The following is a 26,371-nucleotide window of genomic DNA, read 5'->3' as shown; positions in this document are numbered from 1 at the left end:
CAGAAAGTTCAACGCGCACGGGCAGAAATGTTGAGAGCGCGAGCAACACATTGCGAGCAAGCACAAATGCAAAAACTGAGCGAGAGGGGCTGCTATTGTGTGTATGTATGGATAATAGCAAACACTGAAATAAATTTTTTGCACGCAGCAATGAATTTTGTTCACTCAAATTTAGCTTTTCTTCGCTCAAAATAAATTTCTTCTCAAAATGCAACACTTGCACCTGCAATTTTTTTTATGTGCGCTCAAATTCTTTTTACCTGCGCTCAGAATAGTGGCACAAAAATAACACCATAGGGCGGTGTTTACACTCACTGTAGCACAGGAACAGAGCCAGAGGGAGAGAGAGAGAAAGAGAGCCAGGGACAACAACGTCACATTAGAAAAGTATAGTAATCATCCACAACTATTTTCAGTAGCGGATGATAAAGGATTCGGAAAGTTTACTCATGCAGGCACATATGACAGAGAATGCGCATCTTCTTTTTGTTTTCATATTTTACTTTACATTTAATTTTGTTGTGGTTTGCAGTGTTTTGTGTTGTTTCACTTTAAATTTGTTTAAAAGGAAAAAGCTGAAAATTTAAAAAGCTGAAATGTGAATAGTTGATTTTTGTATTATATGATTTATTTATCACATTTTATGTGGAGTGAATAAATAAAAGTATATTTACAGTGGCCCCTAGAGGCAAAGCACGTACAAACTCCGAAGCACGTGCATACACTTGCTTACAAATCATTCAGGACCCACAGTGGGCTCACAGACTGTGAGGCCTTTGATTTATTATTTATTGCTGTAGTCAGTGGAACATTTAGAGAATAATGAAGAATTTCATGGAAACAAGATCTAACTGATTATATCTAAATTAATCTGTTAAATCAGCTCCAAACAAATCATTAAAGAAGAGCGGTTATCCACTGTAGAGAGACAGGAAGTAACGTTTCCAGTTAAAACAAGTAGAAGAAGAAACATGGAGTTGATAAAGTGTAACATGAGTTTGCCATGAAGAGGCTTCCTGCTGTGCAGCAAACTGTTCACTTCAGATGGGATTAAGGACACAGCTCAGCTAAAAACAACTAACACACTGAGTGTTTCTTTGATCTGCAGTGGAACCAGTTTAAAGTGTCACTACAACATTTTAATGCTGCCCTCAGTAACAGGACAGGGTGCCTCCAACAATCCATTTCTGCTTTTGTTTCATCTAAAATTCCTCACTAGGTTTCACTTCTCTGTCATGAACTCAGCGTCACATGATAACATGATCATATGACCATATCCAGCACAAATCTGCTCATCCATAGTTCACAGTAAAGGACTCACAGCTCGACCAATGAGGCAGAGTGGAATCGGAGCAGCAGCAGGTTTGAATTTGTTTTCACTCATATTTTAGAGGCACCTTGCTTGCTTAATGTTTAGACTTTGACTTTCGCCTTATCATCTTTTGATGGACGGGGTGGTAAAAATTACTCCCTGATGTCATTTTATCTCCATTTGAATTCATATTTTCAATGAACGCTGTTTAACTGCGTTATCATTGAAAATAAGTGATGTACAAGCACAGTGAGCAAAGAGGAGCGCAAACACTGACTCTGTGCTCAGTTCTCATGTCCATTCTCATGAACTACTCCTCAGTGACGTTGAACTTTCTTCTGTAAGATGTACAGTGGGTATGGAGAGTATTCAGACCCCCTTAAATAAACTCCATGCGGGGTTCCATGTGTCTTGCCCTGAGGAGAGGCTTTGGGCCACTCCGCCATACAGCCCCGACTGGTGGAGGGCTGCAGTGATGGTTGACTTTTTACAACTTTCTCCCATCTCTCGACTGCATCTTTGGAGCTCAGCCACAGTGATCTTTGGGTTCTTCTTTTTGTCTCTCACCAGGGCTCTTCTCCCCCAATAGCTCAGTTTGGCCAGATAGCCAGCTCTAGGAAGGGTTCTGGTCATCCCAAATGTCTTCCATTAAAGGATTATGGAGGCCACTGTGCTCATAGGAACCTTAAGTGCAGCAGAAATTTTTTGTAACCTTGGCCAGATCTCTGCCTTGCCACAAATCTGTCCCTGAGCTCTCCAGGGAGTTCCTTGACCTCATGATTCTCATTTGCCCTGACACGCAATGTGAGCTGTAAGGTCTTATATAGACAGGTGTGTGGTTTTCCTAATCAAGTCCAATCAGTATTGTAACTCCAAAATGATGACACAGGCATGGCTTCTTCAAGACGGGCGCTTTGCTGCATTTATTGAACGCCGTGAAAACTACAAACATAAAACACAAAGCGCTTCAGTCTATTAAAAGTAATACTTGTGCTTTAACAAAAAATAAAAGTTGCCGCCTGCCACTTCGGAGGTCCTAGAAGAATAACTTTACAGTCTTGTGCATTCTAAATGAAAACATAAAATAATTAGAACACCATACATTACACATTTTCAGAATATTACAATAAAATTATAGCAAATACCTTGTACAGCTGTTAGACTAACCAGGCTTTCACAGATAGCTCACTGAACTCCTTGGCATGATTATTAAACGTGGGCCTCACAGCCAATATTATCATGTCCTAACCTCGCGATAATAGAGGTGCAACAAAATTTGCGCTTTGTGAGAAGATAAACATGTCTCCTACACAAGATAAAACACACCTTTACAACTTTGTCCACAGAAATGTACAGGCAAGAACATTTTAACTGCTGGAACCAACTAGCAGTTAAAATGTTAGTTGGTTTATACATAAGCCATTTCTATTACATGAGTGTAATCAAACACAGCTGGACTCAAATGAAGATGTAGAACCATCTCAAGGATGATCAGAAGAAATGGACAGCACCTGAGTTAAATATATGAGTGTCAGAGCAAAGGATCTGAATACTTAGGACCATGTAATATTTCAGCTATTCTTTTTTAATAAATCTACAAAAATGTCAACAATTTTGTTTTTTCTGTCAATATGGGGTGCTGTGTGTACATTAATGAGGAAAAATGAACTTAAATGATTTTAGCACATTGCTGCAATATGACAAAAGGTGAAAAATTTAAGCAGGGTTGAATAAGTTCCGAACCCACTGTAAACTACCTGAAGCATTTAAGGTGGAATGTTTTCTTCAGTGAACATTTTAAATATAAGTGTGACAGCTTTGATCATCAGTTTGTCTTTATTGACTCTGTCACCTGAACCCATTAGTGCAAACACTTTTTTCTATGCTGTGTCTAAGGGCTTTCTGTCCAACATTCACATTCATTCATACTCCCGACAAAAAAAGAGTGAAGTCAATGCAAGTGTACAAAGATGAGCATCACACTGGTTCATCCTCGAGACAGGAGCCTTTCATGCTTGAATGCTTAAGAGGTCAGAGGTCAGAAGCTTCACAAAGAAACTGAAACTGGAGCTTCTCAGTCATCCAGGTTATGCTAGTCATGTTTGAAAGGCAGCTGGACTTGTTTTAGGTTTGTGAGGACATCATAGCTGTCATGCAAAAGGCTCTCATGCAAAAGGCATTTGAATGTTGTGTGTCTGTCTAACGTAGTGCTGCTCATCCAGAGTATATCCAGGAAAACTTTCAACTGTGATTGGGTCGCGCAGGTTTGCGGTCAGATGCTGATTTTAGAGAGCGCTTAATTTTCTTTTGCTTTGTGTCCTGTTGGGATTCGATATCGCGCAATGGTGTCGGTTGAATTGTGCGTGCAAAGCTGCCAGATGGCGACCCGTCTCCTTCCAGCAGTAGCGGTTTTAGATACAGGCGACACGGGCAGTTGCCCGGGGCGGCATCACGGGCATCGGCAACAAAAAAAAAAAAAGCTCATTAATCATGCTGCGCGACGTCATGCCAGCGCATACTGGGAATGGCATAGGCACCGATCGGTTTTTTTTCTTTTTTTTTTTTCTTTTTTTCTATCGGTTTTCTATCGCCCATTTTCTGGGAGTAAGGGCGCCCTCCCTTTGCGAGGTGCACCTGCTGCTTGCGGCACAGGGAGGAGAGGGCGGGGCGGCGGGGATTCTCTGGCTGGCTGGAGCAGCATCTAATAACCAACTCGCAAAATAAAACAAAATAAAAACAAACCAACAAACACGAAAACACCAGACATTATGGTACAGACTTATATTTTGCACCGATGTTTTTTCAAAATTCTATACGCTTCTAAACTGAGCGTGAGAGTCCTCGGTGCGCCTGCTCGCTGCTGAAGTGAAAGTAAACTTTACTGTCGTCTCTGCTACATACAATCCAGTATATAGAGAGACGAAATGACGAGGCTCCAGTTACAGGAGTGCAAGTAAACAACAGTGTTGGGTAAGTTACTTTAAATTAGTAACTTAGTTACATTACTAGTTACTTCCATCAAAAGTAACTCAGTTACTTCAAGTTACTCATTACTTTCAAAGTAACTAGTTACTAGGGAAAGTAACTTTGATTTTACTCAGACTTCTCTTGTGTTGTGTGTTGATTCCGTAACTGGATACCCAGCGAGAGTTCCAGTCTTCTAGCTTGCTTACTTGCCACAAGTGCACTGTGCCACCTACCAATAGAAAGGAAAAAATAATGCGCACATTTCCACAAGAGAAATCCAATGCCTGGACTGTCGTTGACCGCCGCCATGATTCTAGCCTACGTCACAGCGTCATGTGCGCTTTTTACATCCAACACAAAAACTGCAGTCGTGGTGCTTTGATTGTACTCAGAACTCAGAAATTCTGCCTTCTGAATAGGAAGATGTAGGTAACACCAGACTGCAGATGAGCTGCATACAGGGCTGGACTGGGACAAAAAATCGGCCCGGGCATTTTGACTAGAGACCGGCCCACCATTATAGGAAAAATCATAAAGCCTTTGAATGAAAACAAACACTGTTGTGACAGTGATGTACACTGTCTTGATATGTATCAATCTATCAATCGTTTGTTGTAAGACTCAGATAATTATTTATTAAAAGCTAGACATTTTAAATGAGAATAAGAAAGTATTTCTTTGTGCCCCCCTTTCCCTGTTAATGCCCTACCTGGCCCCCTGGCAACACTTTGCTAGATCCGCCCCTGCACAGTTACCAGCTGTCAGCTACTTAGAAAAGGATGCTGGTGTTATTTGTCTCTCAGAAACAGTTCATAACTTCCCTTCAACTCATCCATATCACCTAAAGGTAAACCTGTTTCTCCATCACCTGCTCAGCTCTGATGATTCAGTAAGGACATCTCCTGGTTTCATCTGCATGTTTCCCTCTCACCTCATATCCAAACCGATATCATGACCAGCAGCTTTTACAGCTGTGGCTCCAGCAAACATCAGCTAATACTAGAAATTAATATTAAATCAATTCTAACAACAGCTGATCAAACGTGCAGCTGTTGTTTAATGCGACATCCGCTGGTTTCTTCTTTCTGGCGCAAAGTGGGCGATAAACAAACAAGAGAGAAAAGCCGATCATTGATCAGTTTCATGACTGAAGTAGAAACAGGAGAGGGAGGGGAGAAGAAGCAAGCAAAGACACAGAATAACTGCAGCTTTGTGTCTTTTTCATTGTAGCTGAAGTCCGGGACAAACTGCGTTCCTTTTCACCTCAATACGAAACGCATAATGTTTTCTCTGAATACGAGACAATTACGTTTTTTAGGGGATGGTTGGCAACTCTAATAATTAACCTTATAAACAAAATAAAGTTCAACATCAGTAACATAGCACCCACCCAGCTGTTTAGAAACCCCGTCATGCTAGCTAGCACGCAGTACGAAAATGTCAGCATAACGAAAATAAACTCACCTAAACTTGGTTTATATCTGACTGATAGACTGCAGGTCATAACTTCTCACCTGAAGTTCAGTTCACCTGACACTCAGACGGGCGGCCGCTTCGGGTCTCTCCTCTTGCCTCCCTTTTCCTTCATCCACCTGCTGGCTTCCACCACTTGCTAATGTTACTGAATCTGTGGAAGCTCCGCGATAGCCTCCACACGAAGTAACAAATAACGAGCCTATCTAAATCCCAGTAACGAGTAACGCGTTCCTGATTTTGGCATAATAACTAGTTACTGTGCTTGTTACCACAATAATAACGTAGTTACTGTAACGCATTATTTAATAACGCGTTAGTCCCAACACTGATAAACAAACAATAAATATAAAAAGAACAAGGAAATAAATATACACTTTAGGACTCGGGGTACAGGGATCAATAACAATTTATAATTTAACAATTTATAAGACGCCAGAAGGGGTCTTCGCCCAGGGCGCCAAACAGGCTAGGACCACCACTGCCTTCCAGCAGAAAACAGATCAGATGTGAGGGCAGCATTACTGAGAGTCACAGCACGTCAACACTGATTCATCCTCTTCCTCTTCCACCTTTTGCTGGACCCTGAGGCTAAAGCAGCTGGACTGATGCTCGTGGGCATTTACGGAGCAACTGTGAGGAAGAACCTGCTGGCTGAGATGGATCCACGTCCATCATTTCATTTAAGACACCCAGCTAACAGATGTGATGCTGGAAAGTCCGCTGGTCCTTCACACACATCAACACTGCTTTGAGTGAGCCTAACGACAACCGTTAGCATTATTTCAGTGTTTCAGTCCTTTAAAAACACTTCCTGTCACCGTGGTGGTTACAGTGACATCATACAGTTTGTGTTTTGACCTCCAGAGTGCGACAGCTCAGCACAGACAGAGAGCTCCATTCAAACTTTGCTGCCATCAGTAATAAATAAATAAATAAATAAAAGTAATAAATATAATCATCAGTGTTTAAGCAGCTATGATATCAGGGACAATCTAGACATGTGTGACAATACTGAACATGTCACATGACCCACCTTAAACTAGAGATGGACCGATCAGATATTACGTATCGGTATCGGTCCGATACTGACGTAAATTACTGGATCGGATATATCAAAAAAGCACCTCACAAAACTTGCGACATGGCGTAACTCGGCTCATAACCGTAGCACGTCGGAGCAGTGTGTTCACGATAGAGCGGCTGTGTGTATTTGTAGCCTCCTGACCAGCATTTCATCTCCGAGGAAGTTATCCCAGAGAGAAGTAAAGCAAGTGTGTAAGTTCATCTCTGAATGTTTGTAAAGCATTCCCACTTAAGCTTAACCCATATATGGAGTGACTGCCTCTCTCTCCCTCCCTCTGCTGCTGCTACTTCAATCGTGAAACTGATTAATGATCAGCTGATCGGCTTTTCTGTCGCGAGTCCATCTCTCTTCTTTGTTTTTGGCCCACTTTGCACCAGAAAGAGGAAACCAGCGACTGAACAACAGCAGCACATTTAACCTTGATAAGCTGTTGTTAGAATTTATTTAATATTACTTTCTAGACCAGGATCCTTTTCTACGTAGCTGACCGCTGGTAACTGTGCAGGGGCGGATCTAGCAAAGTTTAGCCAGGGGGGCCGATAGGGCATGAACAGGGAAAAGGGGGCACAATGACATACTTTCCTTTCTTATTCTCATTTAAAATGTCTCGCTTTTAATAAATAATTATCTGAGTCTTACACCCAAAGTTTTAATCTGATTTAAAATGTATAGAAGTCCATAACTGTATATAGTAACTGTTAAGTCTAATTACCCTAGTAAGCTATACTACGTTTTCCTTTGGGAAAGTACCATCTGTGCACTCTGCAATTCTGTTGAAGAAAGATGTTGAATCTATTTAATTATTCTTGAAAAATAATTTATTTCTGGGCATTTTTTTCCACACTGCATCAAATTAAAGTTGATTACGTTGATTAAGCATCATGAGGTGTAGGGTGGGGGGTGGTTCCCTATTTTTTTTTTTTTTTGCTGGGAGTTTGCAACCCTATTAGTTAGGTTGCTTAATATTTCTGCTAAGTACTCTTTAAAATACCAGAATAGGGAGGATGGAGTAGATTTAAGTTTATTAGATTGATCAGTGTTGCTGAACTATGAAATATTTTGGGTGCAGTGTATTTTTTGCATACAGGTATAACAGAATAGCTTTAGTGTTGTTTTTTTGTTTTGTTTTTTTAACTTGAGTATGAACTTATACAAAAAGCAGCAAGTTATTAAAAAAACATTGATTTTTATTTTATTGATTAAAAAACACACTATATCGGATTCATATCGATATCGGCCAATATCCAAATTTATGATATCGGTATCGGTATCGGACATAAAAAAGCGGTATCGTGCCATCTCTACCTTAAACATCATGTGATCCACTGTCAGTCTGCACTTTCATTCATGATTTCGACATGTTGAAATGAGCTTTGAAGAAACATTCAGTGAAATAAATCAGGCTACTACTAGTGACTACAGGGTTAGAAATCAGATACTCTGATTCTGATTCAGGTCAAGTCCTGCTTATTCTCAGTCAGCAGCATATACATTGCCATGGTATTGGACATGAGTAAAAGTGACCCACAATCATCAACCTGAAAAATGAAAATTGTTAATTCAGTTTGATAACCACAAATACTGCTTCTTGTTACTCTTGTAATAATGATGTTTTAATATATCTGCCTCCACTGTGTGAACTTTCTCTGACTGCTGACACTCACACTGATACCAGCAGTGGTGTATGCTGTACAAGCCTGTACACCACTGTACAGTGGTGTATGCTGTACAGTGCAGCGAGGAATGCCCAGACCTCTACATTGGAGAGACCAAACAGCCACTTCACAAGCGCATGGCACAACATAGAAGAGCCACCTCCACAGGACAAGACTCAGCAGTCCATCTGCATCTTAAGGATAAAGGTCACTCTTTCGAGGATGCCAATGTTCACATATTGGACAGAGAGGACAGATGGTTTGAAAGAGGAGTGAAAGAGGCCATCTATGTCCACTGTGAGCGACCATCTTTGAACAGAGGCGGTGGTTTACGACACCAACTGTCTGCCATCTATAATCCAGTTTTGAGTTCCCTCCCCAGACGCCTTAACGCCCACTCACATCCTGGGCCATCTGACCTCAGGAAATCACATGATAGGGTGGGGCCAGGTTTCACAATGAGCTCACCCGAAACCCTGGCTGATTAGGTCCCACACCCACTTTCACACCTTGGCGCATGTGATTAGAGGATCACCAGGGGGTCCTTTGTCCCTCCTTGGGGGGATACTCCCACTGGGTTTAAATCTGGGACTCTCGGCCATTTGACCTTAGAACTGAAGAAGCTTCTTGGATGAGAGGTGAAACGTCTTCAAGCAACTCAAAGAAGTCCAGACGCTTTTCTTTGCAAACTCCTTTGACTACGATGACCTGGATGACTGAGAACCTTCACAGACATACCAGCAGTGATTGTTTTCCCTGTGACCGTCTGTGTAGAGACAAAGACTTTTTTTTTTAGGTTTTTCACGAGATCATGTCTGCACTAGTTAGAGCCCAGAGAGCGCATTTTGTGAAGTAAAGCTGTGTCTGCTTCATGAACCTGTTGGTTTGTGAGAACTTGAATGGCAGATTTAATGAATCTAAAGTGCAATTACCCTATGTCGCTGGAATTCAGCCTAAATGGAAAAAGGGAAGAAATGGTCAAAGGAGATAAGAGGCAAGTTTCACTTTTCACATTAAAGTCAGGAACTTGAAGTATGTTGTTAAAGGAACCTGACTGCTGTTCCTGCTACGCAAATATCTACTCTAAAGGTTTGATAGATTTCTTTGCTGTTCATGACACTAAACTGAACTTTTTCAGACTGATGACGCTGCATTTAGCTGATGAAATGTCTAACTGTTCATTTGATTGAAAAGCGATCACTCTAGAAGATAACTTCCGGGCTAAAAATGAAAGCAATGTTTAACCAGCACCTCTGATTGACTGCCCACATTAATCCTGAACTCACAGACACAGAAGGTTGCTAGATGAAATAGGCTTCTTATTAACAGTGAATCGGTGTGTATCATGAATGCATCCTGTGTGCTTCACGGCTCCTTCTATGGGACTGATAGTAGAAGTAGAACAGCTGATGGCAGCTTCCTCTGCTTCACACTGCTGTCTGCATTCAGCTGATACTGAGATGAAGCAGTTAAGAAGCAGCTGATATTTGGACAGCACACATGATGGAAAGGAGGGTTTCAGTTCATGTGCACATGAATGATTTGTGTTTCCTCTGCAGGTGAAGGTAGAAAGTGTGTGAGCTGATGTGGATGTAAATTTAGCAGCATGGATCGGTGTAAGGACAGAGAGGAGGGAGTCCCTCCCTCTAAAACCACTCTGTGTGGGGAAGATGAGAGCCAGACCAAAGCTCAGAGGTGAGATGACCATCTCTAACTCTCTATGACTCTTCTCCATGTCACAGCACAGCACTCACATCACTGCTCCATTATTATTCACAGGAACCAACCTGGATCTCCACCCAGCTCTGTGTCCTTAAAGAGTGATGCGTCCAATGATCGCTACATTCATTTTAAAGTCCAGCCTCTGTCTGCTGCAGAGAGGTGAGCTGTTAGTAACATGAACTCTTTGATTTAACTGCTTGATGTTGTTGGATATAAACTCCAGTGCAGACGCATCATTCCCTCAGTCCCATTTAAACTGTCTCTTAAAAACAAGCCTTTGGTTTCTAAACAACTAAAAATCCACTCCAGCAAACAGGAAGTGAAACATGAAACATACTAAATGTTTGAGGAGCAGCTGAGTGGCTTTGATTGGTGAAAAAATGTTTGACATCAGAAATATTAATACTGCATAATATTATAATTCTTTCAGAATGGAAACAAAGTTTTCCTACAGAAACAGCAGTCAAAGAAAGTTGTTGACTTTAAATCAGATGTGTGTTCTCTTGCAGAGAGGTATATGTGTGTGTAAATGTTGTTGTGACTCATGTTTAATGTCAGCTGCTCAGCTCTTTTTCACACACATTTCTCTGTTCATATGTGAAGCTGTGTGTGTCATAGCGTTTCCATAAACACAGCAGTCAGAGTGTAAAGAATGGATGTTGCAGGAGGAGTTTCAGTAGTGAAGAGGATGAGTGTCTGTAGGACTCCAGCTGCCACAGCAGGTGTCTCCTTTATGCTTTGCTTCAAACACAGTGTAGCAAGGGACTTCCACTCAGGCTGACTCCACGTGAGCGCTGCTTTGATGTCCTGCTAAGAAGTTTGCCTTCATGGAGGTTTGTAGATTCTTCTTGTGGATTCTTGCAGGGATAAAAATGAAGACCGTGAACTGTGAGCTCTGAACTTTGCATCTGAAGCCAGAATAAAGAATTCTGAAACTAGAAACTAATACACACACACACACACACACACACACACACCATTACATTATTACCTGGTACTTTCACACATGGGTCCTGGGGAAACCTTTTATTTTGGAGGTTGCTCATCATCAGAGTCTGTAACTGGTTAAAAATGGTTAAAACTAACAATAATTTGAAGACATGAGTATCTTACTTGTTTATGGGTGGAAGGTACTTTACTGATCTGAAATGAGAAAATGAAAAAAACAAAACACGAAACACAATGTAAATAAAAAGAGGAAAAACATGTTATTCAAGATAAGTTCCAGGTAGGGAACATTCATTATTGAAGTCACGGAAAATCATGTGGGCATGTCACGTGATCATTCGGTCTCAGGTGACTCACGTGTTTATAAATGGGAGCGGGTGCGGTCAAATCTTCAAATTTAACACAAGCATTGTACACATCCGTAGACACATCCGTATAGGCAACTTTACGTTTCTGAATCATATTGCATACATTTGTAAATCGTTTGAGGGATTTAACTCTGCATACAGCAGCCATAGAGCGAGAGTCGGGGTACACGGTGGGCAAGCCGACCGCAGGGCTAACAAAAGCACCTTTGTAGCTTTATAACGGAAAGACATGAATGTATGACATGAAAATATTTTCTTTGTTCAGCGTTGGTGTTGTCTGTGAAATTTATACTTTTCTCCTTCTGTTTAAGTTAGCTTTATTGATATCATACATACGTCGACCTTCAAATAACGAATAACTAAATTCTTACATTCTTACCTGATACAGCCAAGAGTGCCGTGCAGAAACTGTTGTCTTCGGTGTTCTGACAAAATGTCCGGACAACTCTGCTGAGCTTAAATGGAATTTCCCGCTGCCTGATGGGATGTACCACTGTGAGAGGGGTGCTATGGAATAGTCCAAGTGGTAGCAGCTTTTATTTCCCGCTCAACCATAAATCGATGGTTTTTCAACGTGATTGTCAACTATAAATAGATCAACAATCAACAATGACAGAACAACAGTGAATCAATGTTATTTCAATGTCAGTGTCAGGTTTCATCAGTATTTCAATGTTGTTTCAACATTGGTTTTGTGTTGACATTTCAATCCTGACGATTCTGATGGTTCAGATGGAAAATCAACATCTGTTCAATGTCTCCTTGCTATCTGGGACGTATTCTCGGAAAACATGCGGACCAGTTATGTGCATCCTTGCAAACTTCAAACAGCAAATGGCTTAGATCTTGGTTCCACTTGCCTCTTACCCGTGACTTCAGTGGAAATTTTAAATTCAGGATCTGACACAGACTGATTCATGCTCTACACAGTTCTTACAAATTTATATTCAATTAGAACCAAGTATTTGAGTTGATGATTGTAATTTTTATACAATGTTTTAATTTGTGTTTTCAGCAAGGCAAGATAAGCAGCTTTTAAAGGTGAAATATAGAGGTAAAATCAAAAGTAATAAAAAACAGCCAATTATACCCTGGACCCCAGAGGGTTAATGTTAACATAACAAGATTATTTAATAATGTCTTTCTGTCAGATAGCTCCAAGCATTAGCAACATTGGTAGTGTTTTTTTTTTTCTTCTTCTTTAATACAGAGGACCAGCACCTCTTAGGCAGCATTTTAGGTTTTAGTATTTTGTTTTATTATTCTGACTCTTCATGTTTCCTCCACAGAGTGGACCAGGAGAGCTCAGAGGTTCCCAGTGGTCAGTCTGCCCAGCAAAATAAAACACACCTGGACTCCATATTTATGGTCTGTAAATGTACAACAACTACTGGGTGCCTGGGTTCTGGCTCATAAGGTAGAGCAAGCGTTATCTTTTGAACAGAATGTTAGTGGTTGAAGTCCTCAAAAACGGGATTAAATGTGGAAAACCATAATAATTAAAGCTGCAAGCAGCAATAAGTGGGCCCTCACACCCTGGGGGTCAGTTTTGTTTACTGTATAGGCAATGAAAAGGGCTGACCAAGCTCTTACAACCGTTGCAAGAGCTTGGTCCGCATAGCTGGCAACAAGTCGGACTCATTCTTGCTGGATGATCGGCTTTGCCAGGGCTGTCACCAATTCTGTTCATAAATTTTATGGACAGAATTTCTCTGCACAGCCAAGTAGCGGAAGGCTTTCACTGGGGTGGTCTCAGAATCTCATCTCTGCTTTTCATGGATCAAATCAAAAAATCTAATCAAAATATATTTATATAGCACATATTAAAAACAACAAAGTTGACCACAGTCAGTAAAAGCATGAGACAATTAAGACAAAACAATAAAACAGGACAAGAAACAATAGGTGACAACACAGCAAGTGAGATAACAGCCAACTAGTTAGAATCAAAAGCCAAAGTAAAAAGAAGACTTTCTAGACTCGGTGGTACCAATATGAGGGGGAGGTTATTCCAGAGTCTAGGTGCTACGGTTGCAAAGGCCCGGTCACCTCTCGACTTCATTCGAGTCCTAGGTTGTGCTAGGAGCATCTGATTGGACGATCTAAGTGCTTTATTGGGATTGTACAAGTGGAGGACTTCGGAAAGATAGTTGGGCGCTAAATTATTTAGAATTTTAAAAGTGAACAAAAGAATTTTAAAATCTATATGATATTTAACAGGGAGCCAATGTAAGTTGGCTAAAATTGGAATGAAGTGTTCATAGATTCTCGTACCTGTTAAGAGACCAGCAGCTGCATTCTGAACTAACTGAAGCCGGTAAAGAGAAGATTTTTGGAGGCCCAAGTAGAGGGAGTTACAGTAGTCCAATCTGCATGTAATAAATGCATGGATAAGCTTTTCAAGGTCCTTTAAAAGAAGGAGCGGCTTTGGATATCTGACGCAACTGCTAAAAGCTGTTTTTTACCACAGTGGAGACCTGTTTCTCAAGTTTAAAAGAGCTATCCAGGAACACTCCGAGGTTTCTTAGTGAGCGAGAGATGGCTAGTGAGAGGGCCTAGGGCATCAGCTAACTGGTCTGGGTGTGACTATCAAAAGCTATGATTTCAGTTTTACTCTTGTTCAGTGTAAGAAAATTATGTGATAACCAAATTTAAGCTTCATGCAGACAGTTGAACAGAGGTTGCAAAGAAGCACACACATCGGATTTCAAGGTGAATAAATCTGGATATCACTGGCATAACAGTGAAAGGAGATGTAATATTTTTAATAAATCATATAATTTAATATTTTAAATTAATCCCAACGGCAACATGTACAAAGAGAAAAGAGCAGGACCGAGGACGGACCAGATAATGTGGTTCTGTTGGCTTCATCGACTGATGGCCTCCTGCTCACTTTGGAACAGTTCGCAGTCAAGTGTGAAGCGGTGGGAATAAGAATTAACACCTCCAAATCTGAGGCTATGGTCCTCAGCTAGAAAAGGGTGGAGTGCCCACTCCGGGTCAGGGAGTCCTTGACCCGGAGTGGAGGAGTTTAAGTATCTCGGAGTCTTGTTCACAAAAGAATGAGATTGCAAATACAAGCAGCGGAAATGAGCTTCCTCCGAATAGTGGCTGGCCTCTCCCTTAGAGATAGGGTGAGAAGTTCGGCCATCTGGGAGGGGTTCAGAGTAGAGCCCCTGCTCCTCCACATCGAAAGGAGACAGTTGAGGCGGTTGAGGCATCTGCCAAGGATGCCTCCTGGGCGCCTCCTGGGTGAGTTATTCCGGGCATGTCCCTCCGGGAGGAGGCCCCGAGGCAGACCCAGGACACGCTGGAGAGATTATATCTCTCGGCTGGCCTGGGAATGCCTTGTTCCACCGGATAAGCTGGAGGAGGTGGCTGGGGAGAGGGAGGTCTGGGCTTCTCTGCTCTGGCTTCTGCGCAAGTAACCTGAGCCCGGATAAGCGGAAGAAGATGGATGGATTTTTATTCATCTTTTAATGCCTAAGGATGAATAAAAATACTTAACAAAAAAAATCCTGATTGAGTTTTTCATAATTCATGCATGAAAGGGTTAATATACTTTTAGGTAATATTTGACCAGAATTTGTGGGTCTTGTGATTTAAACATGCAGATTAAATGCTTAACACATTGATTCCATTATATAAAACACTCCAGTGTAAGTGTGCATATTATATATGAGTATATATGATTAGATAATGTAATAAGTAAAAATGACTACATGTCTAGTGTATACAGGTGTATATGTCATAATAAAATCCACCACACTAGAAAGTGAGAGTAAAGTTGCACATCAACAGAGTTGGGTTGTTTGTTTTTTTTAATTTTTAATTTTTAAATATGGATTACCTAGAAAAAGTAAATGTTGGGTTCTTGGTGAGGGATTAGTTCTTATGTTGTGTCTCGTGTTTGGTATAGGTTTAGTTCAGTGTCAAGTTCACATCTCTGTTTCCTGTTTTGTTGTGAAGGTTTGTCTCATGTCAGTGTATTCTGTTTTGCTTCCCCTGTCTCGTCTTGTCCATTACACTCAGCTGTGTTCCCCACCTATTTGTAATCTCCTTGTGTTCTTCTGTGTGTATTTAAGTCCTGTCTACTTTTGTACTAGTTGCTAGTCTGTGTTTCATTCCGTGTGTCCTCCCTGCTATCATACTCCATATGCCTCTGCTGACTCTCCTTCATGTTCGTGTTCTGGTTTGCTGTTTTGTAGTTTAGTTTTGTTACAGTATAGTTTAGCTTTAGCTCTGTTTTGCCATTTTTCCCCTTGTGTTTTATGTTACAATAAACCACCTTCACATCTCAGAGAGTGCCTGCGCGTGGATCCTCCTTTATTTCGCCCACACGGCTCACTCCATTCACTGTGACAATTACTGTTGAATAATATCTAGATTTAGCTGCAGATACAATCTTTGTTGTACATTTTTATGTGATGCATACTCTTTTGAACAACAGGAATTTTCTGAAGTTCTTTATAAAACTTCATATTTTATTTGGGATCGTGTGTATTGCGCATAATTAAACTGAATCCCAGGAACCCAGCTCTACCTATGCTCTTATTTTTTCTTCTCCTTGTAACTGGTTGAGGCTGCGGATGATTGGCTCATTCATAAAGTTTTCTGTTCCAGATACTGGAGGACAAAATAATCACTTTTGTAAAGAATGAACTGAAGAAGATCCAGAGAGACCTGGGTGCAGATGATCTAGAATGCTTAAAGAGTCAATGCAAGGATGAGGAAGTATTACTGGGAAAGGATGAAGAGCAGAGTAAAAACATCAGAGAAGCCTTTGTGACGATTACATTGGACTTCCTGAAGAGAATGAAGCAGAAGGACTTGGTTGAGCATCTACAGAGAAGTGAATTATTCTCAAATTATTTAGGCTGCTAAAATATTCAACGATGTCTCAATAAATAAACACAATACATTCAAAATATATGCACTTCATGAGTCATTTATTGATGTATTTTGCCTATTGGGCCCTTTAGGAGCATCCACAAGAAACCTCCAGTGGCATCAGCATAAATTTAAATCTGCAGTGAAGAAAAAGTTCCAGTGTGTGTTTGAGGGCATCGCTAAAGCAGGAAACCCAACCCTCCTGAATCAGATCTACACAGAGCTCCACATCACAGAGGGAGGGACTGCAGAGGTCAATGATGAACATGAGGTCAGACAGATTGAAACAGCATCCAGGAAACCAGACAGTCTAGAAGCAATAATCAGACATGAAGACATCTTTAAAGCCTCACCTGGAAGAAATGAACCAATCAGAACAGTGCTGACAAAGGGAGTGGCTGGGATCGGGAAAACAGTCTTAACACGGAAATACAGCCTGGACTGGGCTGAAGACAAAGCCAACCAGGACATCCAGTTCATATTTCCATTCACTTTCAGAGAGCTGAATGTGCTGAAAGAGGAAAAGTTCAGCTTGGTGGAACTTGTTCATCACTTCTTTACTGAAACTAAAGAAGCAGGAATTTGCAGCTTTAAAGACTTCCAGGTTCTGTTCATCTTTGATGGTCTGGATGAGTGTCGACTTCCTCTGGACTTCCACAAAACTACAATCCTAACTGACCCTAGAAAGTCCACCTCAGTGGATGTGCTGCTGATAAACCTCATCAGAGGGAAACTGCTTCCCTCTGCTCGCCTCTGGATAACAACACGACCTGCAGCAGCCAATCAGATTCCTCCTGGCTGTGTTGACATGGTGACTGAGGTCAGAGGGTTCACTGACCCACAGAAGGAGGAGTACTTCAGGAAGAGATTCAGAGCTAAGGAGCACATCAGCATCATCATCTCCCACATCAAGAAAGCTCGAAGCCTCCACATCATGTGCCACATCCCAGTCTTCTGCTGGATCACTGCTACAGTTCTGGAGGATGTGCTGGAAACCAGAGAGGGAGGACAGCTGCCCAAGACCCTGACTGAGATGTACATCCACTTCCTGGTGGTTCAGGCCAAATTGAAGAAGGTCAAGTATGATGGAGGAGCTGAGACAGATCCACACTGGAGTCCAGAGAGCAGGAAGATGATTAAGTCTCTGGGAAAACTGGCTTTTGATCAGCTGCAGAAAGGAAACCTGATCTTTTATGAATCAGACCTGACAGAGTGTGGCATCGATATCAGAGCAGCCTCAGTGTACTCGGGAGTTTTCACACAGATCTTCAAAGAGGAGAGAGGACTGTACCAGGACAAGGTGTTCTGCTTCATCCATCTGAGTGTTCAGGAGTTTCTGGCTGCTCTTCATGTCCATCTGACCTTCCTCAACTCTGGTGTCAATCTGCTGGAAGAACAAACATCCTCCACATGGCCTAAATTAATTGAAAAGATAAAGAGTTTAAAATCTCTCCACCAGTGTGCTGTGAACGAGGCCTTACAGAGTCCAAATGGACACCTGGACTTGTTCCTCCGCTTCCTCCTGGGTCTTTCGCTGCAGTGTAATCAGACACTCCTACAAGGTCTGAATCAGAAAGGAAATAGCTCACCGACCAATCAAGAAGCAGTTCAGTACATCAAGGAGAAGCTCAGTGAGAATCTGTCTGCAGAGAAAAGCATCAATCTGTTCCACTGTCTGAATGAACTGAATGATCGTTCTCTACTGGAGGAGATCCAACAGTCCGTGAGTTCAGGAAGTCTCTCCACAGATAAACTGTCTCCTGCTCAGTGGTCAGCTCTGGTCTTCATCTCACTGTCATCAGAAAAAGATCTGGATGAGTTTAACCTGAAGAAATACTCTGCTTCAGAGGAGGCTCTTCTGAGGCTGCTGCCAGTGGTCAAAGTCTCTAAAAAAGCTCTGTAAGTAAATATTTTCTCATACTTTTGTTCTTAAAGTATCAGTTCAATGTGCTGTTTATAGCTTCATAAAGTGGTAGCATTTCTAAAACTTTTTTTGTGTGTAGCCTTTATAAAGGCACTATCCAGACTTACTCTATAGTGGACCCACAGCTGTCCATTAACTACTTGAATTCAAATCTGAGCTAAAACACGTATATTCTAATTTGGAAAGTATGTATTTTACTAATTGTACCAGCTCCTTTCTGGTTTAAATACAGAGGTATAAGTGTGTTGTTTCAAAACAAATACATTTTTTTTACACATATTCTTTCCAGACTTTAATTTTAATGTATTTTTATTCTTATCAATTAAGTCCATGTGGAAATATTTTTCTTGTAGTAGCTTGAATCAAAAAATAATTTCATTTCATCACAAATATAATTGATTTTCAGACTGTCTGGATGTAATCTCTCAAAGAGAAGCTGTGAGGCTCTGTGCTCCTTTCTCATCTCCCAGTCCTCTACTGTGATTAAGCTGGACCTTAGTAACAACAACCTGCAAGACTCTGGAGTAAAGCTTCTGTGTGCTGGATTAAAGAGTCCAAATTGTACACTGGAAAATCTGAGGTCAGGATTCAGCCTTTTTCATCAATGTACATTTAACATCTTTATTGTGGTATGGCACAAACAAAAACCTTAACCTAAACCTCTAAATTTAACTTTTATTTACGTTTTTGTATCACCAGACTCTTTACTTTTTTAAAATTCATAATTTCATATTGGTGACTCTGTTTTTAGAAATGTGAATTTGGACACAACCATAGGTCAACATATTCCTGGGGCCAGATCAGGTGATACTGAAACAAATTTGAAACTGCAACAGGGCCTTAATACAGGGAGTGCAGAATTATTAGGCAAGTTGTATTTTTGAGGAATAATTTTATTATTGAACAACAACCATGTTCTCAATGAACCCAAAAAACACATTAATATCAAAGCTGAATGTTTTTGGAAGTAGTTTTTAGTTTGTGTTTAGTTTTAGCTATTTTAGGGGGATATCTGTGTGTGCAGGTGACTATTACTGTGCATAATTATTAGGCAACTTAACAAAAAACAAATATATACCCATTTCAATTATTTATTTTTACCAGTGAAACCAATATAACATCTCCACATTCACAAATATACATTTCTGACATTCAAAAACAAAACAAAAACAAATCAGCGACCAATATAGCCACCTTTCTTTGCAAGGACACTCAAAAGCCTGCCATCCATGGATTCTGTCAGTGTTTTGATCTGTTCACCATCAACATTGTGTGCAGCAGCAACCACAGCCTCCCAGACACTGTTCAGAGAGGTGTACTGTTTTCCCTCCTTGTAAATCTCACATTTGATGATGGACCACAGGTTCTCAATGGGGTTCAGATCAGGTGAACAAGGTGGCCATGTAATTAGTTTTTCTTCTTTTATACCCTTTCTTGCCAGCCACGCTGTGGAGTACTTGGACGCGTGTGATGGAGCATTGTCCTGCATGAAAATCATGTTTTTCTTGAAGGATGCAGACTTCTTCCTGTACCACTGCTTGAAGAAGGTGTCTTCCAGAAACTGGCAGTAGCACTGTGAGTTGAGCTTGACTCCATCCTCAACCCGAAAAGGCCCCACAAGCTCATCTTTGATGATACCAGCCCAAACCAGTACTCCACCTCCACCTTGCTGGCGTCTGAGTCGGACTGGAGCTCTCTGCCCTTTACCAATCCAGCCACGGGCCCATCCATCTGGCCCATCAAGACTCACTCTCATTTCATCAGTCCATAAAACCTTAGAAAAATCAGTCTTGAGATATTTCTTGGCCCAGTCTTGACGTTTCAGCTTGTGTGTCTTGTTCAGTGGTGGTCGTCTTTCAGCCTTTCTTACCTTGGCCATGTCTCTGAGTATTGCACACCTTGTGCTTTTGGGCACTCCAGTGATGTTGCAGCTCTGAAATATGGCCAAACTGGTGGCAAGTGGCATCTTGGCAGCTGCACGCTTGACTTTTCTCAGTTCATGGGCAGTTATTTTGCGCCTTGGTTTTTCCACACGCTTCTTGCGACCCTGTTGACTATTTTGAATGAAACGCTTGATTGTTCGATGATCACGCTTCAGAAGCTTTGCAATTTTAAGACTGCTGCATCCCTCTGCAAGATATCTCACTATTTTTGACTTTTCTGAGCCTGTCAAGTCCTTCTTTTGACCCATTTTGCCAAAGGAAAGGAAGTTGCCTAATAATTATGCACACCTGATATAGGGTGTTGATGTCATTAGACCACACCCCTTCTCATTACAGAGATGCACATCACCTAATATGCTTAATTGGTAGTGGGCTTTCGAGCCTATACAGCTTGGAGTAAGACAACATGCATGAAGAGGATGATGTGGACAAAATACTCATTTGCCTAATAATTCTGCACTCCCTGTAGATATTTGATAGAATTTCTGAGTTAAAGCTGGTCTTGTTATAAGAGATGGTATCCACCCCGCCTTTTCATGGAGTAGCTCTTAGTTCAAGAAATCTTGCTGAATTCATTAATGCCCCAATATACCAGAGTGGGGATCCACAAGCAAAGTTGCAATCTTTTTTTTCCTACTGTTAACCCCCACCCCCAGTATTGGTCTTAGCACTGAACCCTGTGGTCCCTCTGGAGTCTGTTTTCACTGGTAGGATCTTTCTGTAAAAGGGAGTTCTTCCTTCCCACCATCACCAAACGCTGCACACGGTGGACTGTCTGATGGTTGGATGTTTATTTCTAATATTGTAGGGTGTGACCTTACACTGTAAAACAGCTTGAGATGACTGTCATTGTCTGTTTGGAACTGTCACTTATGAATAAAGTTAAATTAAATTAAATGGATGGAAATGGACAGATGTTATTGTGTCTAACAAACAGAAAGTCATTATTGACAGATTAGTTGTTTTGTGTGTCTGCAGTCTGTCAGGCTGTCTGATCACAGAGGAAGGTTGTACTTCTCTTGCCTCAGCTCTGAGTTCCAACCCCTCCCATCTGAGAGAATTGGACCTGAGTTACAATGATCCAGGAGGCTCAGGAATGAAGCTGCTGTTGGCTGGACAGAAGGATCCACGTTGGAGACTGGACATCCTCAGGTATGGAGAGAATGTCTGAAGGAGGAGGAAGAGCTGGAAACATTTCCTGTGTCATTCAGCCACTTCTGATTTGAGTCGTACGTAGTGAGGAGGTAAAATTATTAACAAGATGATCGACATCTGTTTGAGTAGTGTTCAGGTAGCTGCTGTGCTCTGTGTTGGTACAGGGCATTGAAGATGATAGCAGTGGGTGGATTATATTCTTAAACTTAGTTATAGCACTTTCAGAATGACATTTGCTGAATGGAGAGTTGTGTCAGTGGACGCTCAGATTGAGGGAACCTCACATGGTTCATGCAGACTTCAGATAGTTCCTGAAGTGCTAATTGGAATATGTGAACATGGGGAGACAGAGCTGTGTTTTTAGGTCATTATTAGTCAAGAAATGTATTGATCTACAATGGTTTTTATATCACAGTGAAGTATATGTAGTTAAATGTTTGTAAATATAAGTCAAATATTCAAGGATCAGTGTTACCTGCCTTCTTCACATATTTAAGTTTGTACAGCAGTCACAATTTAATATGTATTGTTCTATTTTGATGGAATAGAATAAATATTGTAAAATGAATGATTTTCTTCTTCCCAGTTTGTTATTATTGAGTTGTCAGTAATGTGACAACTCAGACTGGAAGTATTCTTAATGACAAATGAATTTTCAGACTTTCAGAGGACAGGAGGAGAGGTAACACACAGCAGAACAATTCAGAGTACTAAAATGAGGATCAGAATGTTTGCTGAGGAAATACACTGGTCCCTTAATAGTTTCAACATTAAATATTCAAAAACAAATATATGGTCCACTGTTTGTGAGACAGAGGCAGAAATTTCCCTTTGTGGATGTGGAGAAATCTGCTGTTAAATCAGAACATGAACGGATTTCAGGTGGCATTAAGACACATGAAAACAGTGCTGCACTCACTCAGGGGTCAGAGGTCATGTACAGTAACCACACTGACACCAAGAGGAGAAAAATAGCTGGCAGCAAAGGCAGGGAGTTGTCCTTTCCAGCTAAACAGAAGATGAATATAAAGATAATGAAAGCAACAGTTTGAATCAATCATATTTCATTCAATACAGTGGTATACTGACAGATCCAGGATCAGTCTAATTTTAAGATTAAATCCTACAGTCTAATGCAAAGCAAAACAACTAAATTCCAAGATCATTAACTGCTCAATCAACTGATGACAGAAATTAACCTCAAGATCAACTGCAAAGAACAGAAACAACAGATACCTCAAAAATATCTGATCAGTGCAAATAATCAGGAGTTTGAACCACGTATGGATTGAAGTGTACTTGTGAAAATGTTGGACTGATCCTATAAGTGTCTATGAGTATGTGTATGAGAGCGATGTAATGTCCATGTGTGCATGCTGAAAGAGACTGTGCTGGTCTGACCCTCCTCCTCCTTTCAGGGTGGAGCCTGCTGGAACCCGATGGTTGAAACCAGGTCTGAGGAAGTGTAAGTGTGTTTTTAATGTCATTCATCAAAACAAAGCAGCACACATTCAATCGTCTTCAAACTTTCACATCACTCATTCACATCTCTGGTGTCAGGAGTCCTCATCAAAGTGTCAATCAATGAATAATTGATGGATCAATAACTGCAGCTGGATTGTGTTTGTTCTCTCCATCAGATTCCTGTCAACTCACAATCGACACAAACACAGTACACACAGACCTCAAACTGTCTGACAACAATAGGAAGGTGACGCGTGTGAAGGAGGTTCAGTTATATCCTGATCATTCAGACAGATTTGATGTTCGTCCTCAGCTGCTGTGTAGAAATGGTCTGACTGATCGTTGTTACTGGGAGGTCGAGTGGAGAGGAGAAGTTTATATATCAGTGAGTTACAGAAGAATCAGAAGGAAAGGAGGCAGTGATGACTGTGTGTTTGGATGGAATCATGGGTCCTGGAGTCTGATCTGCTCTGAAGATGGTCCTCGGTCTGCCCTTCACAATAACATACAAACACCCATCTCCTCCTCCTCCTCCATCTCTAAAAGAGTAGCAGTGTATGTGGACTGTCCTGCTGGCACTCTGTCCTTCTACAGAGTCTCCTCTGACTCTCTGATCCACCTCCACACCTTCAACACCCCATTCACTGAAACTCTTTATCCTGGGTTTATGTTCTGGTCTTCTGGTTCGTCAGTCTGTCTGTGCTGAGTTGTGTGTAAAGAGTGTCCTCCTGTTAGAGAAACACTCTGACTGATGAACAGATAGTTCACTCTATACAACCCTGTCTCTTTCACTCAGAAACATGTTTTCAGATTCATGGATTCAATCAGTTCATGTTTTAAACTCTTCTAAATGATTCCTTGTAAATCTCTTCCTCTTCAGTCCTTAAAAGATGGAATCTACCATTATTACAGGATCCACATGTTGTTTCTTTGTCTTTTTCCATTCAAAGCTTCATAGTGAATATCAGTATGTTGTGCTTCTCTGAAGCTCAGTTCACAACCAGCTTCTCTGCATTTTCGAAAGGTCTGAGATCAGTAAAATGAATCCAAATGTTTGATTTCTCTTTCTTAATGTGATTTTTCTAATGTCTGGCTAAATAAATGATCATCCAATGGTACTCAATGTATAAAATATTAAAGACATTTAGCATCTCATGTTTCTGTCATTCTATAAAAACAGTTTATTTTAAAAACTGATCAAATCAAAGAAACATCCATCCATCATCTTCCGCTTATCCGGGGCCTGGTCACGGGGGCAGCAGCCTAAGCAGAGAAGCCCAGACCTCCCTCTCCCAGCCACCTCTTCTAGCTTGTCCAGGGGAACACAAAGGCGTTCCCAAGCTAGCCGAGAGATATAATCTCTCCAGCATGTCCTGGATCTGCTCTGGGACCTCCTCCCAGTGGGACGTGCCCGGAGGAACACCTCACCCAGGAGGCATCCATGTCAGATGCCTGAACCACCTCAACTGGTTCCTTTCGATGTGGAGGAGCCCCTCCAGGATGGCTGGACCTCTCATGCTATCTCTAAGGGAGAGGCCACCCAGTATCCGTGATCCTCATCCCCAGACTCTGCTTCCTCCATGGAAGACGTGCCAGTGGGATTGAGGAGATCTTCGAAGAATTCCTTCCACCGCCCGACAATTTTCTCAGTTGAATTCAGCAGCGCTCCACCAGCACTATACACGGTACAGGTAGAGCACTGCTTTCCCCTCCTGAGTCGCCTGATAGTTTGCCACAATCTCTTCAAGGCAGTCCAAAAGTTTTTTTTCCATGGTCTCTCCGAATTCCTCCCACACCCGAGTTTTTGCTTCAGCCACTAGTAAGGCGCTATACAAATACAGGCCATTTACCATTTTAACCCTTTAAGACCTACCATAGAACCAAGTCCACCAGAGCTTATATTATATTTTTACATGCTGTAGTGCCATTTTTGGGAGCATTTCAAGTTGATATACATCAATACAACCATTATAGCCCAAATTTTAATAATATGTATGCATTAAGTGCATAGTAATTACATAAATTGCAAAAAAGTGCAATAAACTACAAAAAAATTGAAAATCGTTTTTGTTTTTTTAACATATATTTCTAGTTAGAGAAATTTAAGAGGCTTGTCCCTCAAAACTGTAAATACAAAAAAGTTGCACAAAATAGTTTCCCACCACAGGAGATTTATTTTAAGTGTCTTCATAGTTTTATTTTTGAAATACACCAATTTTCATATACTGCAGGAAAAACAAAAATAAATATTATAATGCAAATTTGCAAAATAACAGCATATGCATCAAAATAAACTATTTCCAGCAGTGCAATATGAGTCCTAAGCATCCCAGAAATGACACAGAAAGTCATAAAGTCAAACATAACTTTTAAAAACACAAGTATAGGCTCATAAGGCTCCGATGATAAAAAACTACATTTCCGCAAAATGATGTCACTTCCGGTTTCGGGCAGGTCATGGTGGACGTAGGAAGACATAGGAAGTGTTACAAACAGCTGATTGGATCGGCAAAGCGTGTTTCTGGAATGTTATGTTTTTGTTGCTGCAAGTGCTTTTTATGTAGTTTTTGCAAAGCTATATGTGGAAGGAAACTGTGACCTAGGACAAGCTGATGGCAGAAGATGTAAGTACAACTCCGGTTTCATATGCAAAAAAATTTATTGCGCTAGCTTACGTGGTTGCAGTGCTACCGGGATTTAAAAATAGTTAGGCAAAATGAAGCATGTCCCCTCCGACCGGTTTAAAGGGTTAAGACAGAGTCCAGCCCCTCTCCAGGAGACTAGTTCCAGAGCTCAAGCCATGCGTAGAGGTGAGCCCGACTATATCTAGCCGGTACCTCTAAACCTCACACAGTAACTCAGGCTCCTTCCCCACCAGAGAGGTGACATTCCATGTCCCAATTGCCAGTCTTGGTAGTCGGGGATCAGTCCGCCAGGGCTTCCGCTCCTGGCCGCCGCCCGGCACACAATGCAACCGACCCCTACAGCAAATCCTGTGGGTGGTGGGCCTGTGGGAGGATGAGTCCATGTCCCCTTTTCAGGCTGTGCCCGGCCGGGCCCCATGGACTAAGGCCCGGCCACCAGATGCTCACCCTCCTGCACCCTCCCCGGGCCTGGCCCCAGAGCGGGGCCCCGGTAACCCTATCCTGGGTAGGGTAAACTGTTCCCTTCATGTTTTCCTCATAAAGGTCTTTTGAATCACTCGCTGTCTGGTCCCTCACCCAGGACCAATTTGCCATGGGAGACCCTATCAGGGGGCATTCTGAGTGGCACTCTAACACTGTTAGGGTGGATGAGTGGTGTAAACCCACCCACATTAAGAAATCCTGAACCCACAGGCAGATGTTGTGCTGCATACCCAGTTCAGACATCTTAGAGAACAGTGTGCTGGGTAGGATGGAATTGAATTCAGAGCTCTAGTCCACAAACAGAGCTGTGTCTGTGCCCTGTGTTGCTCCAC

The 26,371-nt window shown here is 41.5% G+C and overlaps 2 protein-coding genes across 2 annotated transcripts; both read left to right on the top strand.

Moving 5' to 3' along the window:
* The first annotated feature begins 1,270 nt into the window (after window positions 1-1,270).
* On the top strand, window positions 1,271-17,970 carry LOC112845537 (protein NLRC3-like). The gene is made up of 7 exons (XM_025904956.1): window positions 1,271-1,362; window positions 10,054-10,189; window positions 10,274-10,375; window positions 12,822-12,900; window positions 16,159-16,387; window positions 16,518-17,447; window positions 17,966-17,970. The coding sequence occupies exons 2-7, from the start codon at window positions 10,101-10,103 to the stop codon at window positions 17,968-17,970; spliced, it is 1,434 nt and encodes a 477-aa protein (XP_025760741.1). The 5' UTR covers window positions 1,271-1,362; window positions 10,054-10,100.
* A 301-nt stretch (window positions 17,971-18,271) lies between these two features.
* On the top strand, window positions 18,272-24,066 carry LOC109199371 (stonustoxin subunit beta-like). Its single transcript, XM_019354703.2, has 5 exons — window positions 18,272-18,324; window positions 18,756-18,929; window positions 21,271-21,444; window positions 22,866-22,912; window positions 23,088-24,066. The coding sequence occupies exons 3-5, from the start codon at window positions 21,389-21,391 to the stop codon at window positions 23,615-23,617; spliced, it is 633 nt and encodes a 210-aa protein (XP_019210248.1). The 5' UTR covers window positions 18,272-18,324; window positions 18,756-18,929; window positions 21,271-21,388; the 3' UTR covers window positions 23,618-24,066.
* The last annotated feature ends 2,305 nt before the right edge of the window (window positions 24,067-26,371 follow it).

This window comes from Oreochromis niloticus, linkage group LG3 (genome assembly GCF_001858045.2).
Source record: "Oreochromis niloticus isolate F11D_XX linkage group LG3, O_niloticus_UMD_NMBU, whole genome shotgun sequence".
Taxonomy (NCBI): Eukaryota; Metazoa; Chordata; class Actinopteri; order Cichliformes; family Cichlidae; genus Oreochromis; species Oreochromis niloticus.
The sequence above is the reverse complement of the archived record's forward strand: the minus strand, read 5'-3'. Positions and strand labels throughout refer to the sequence as shown.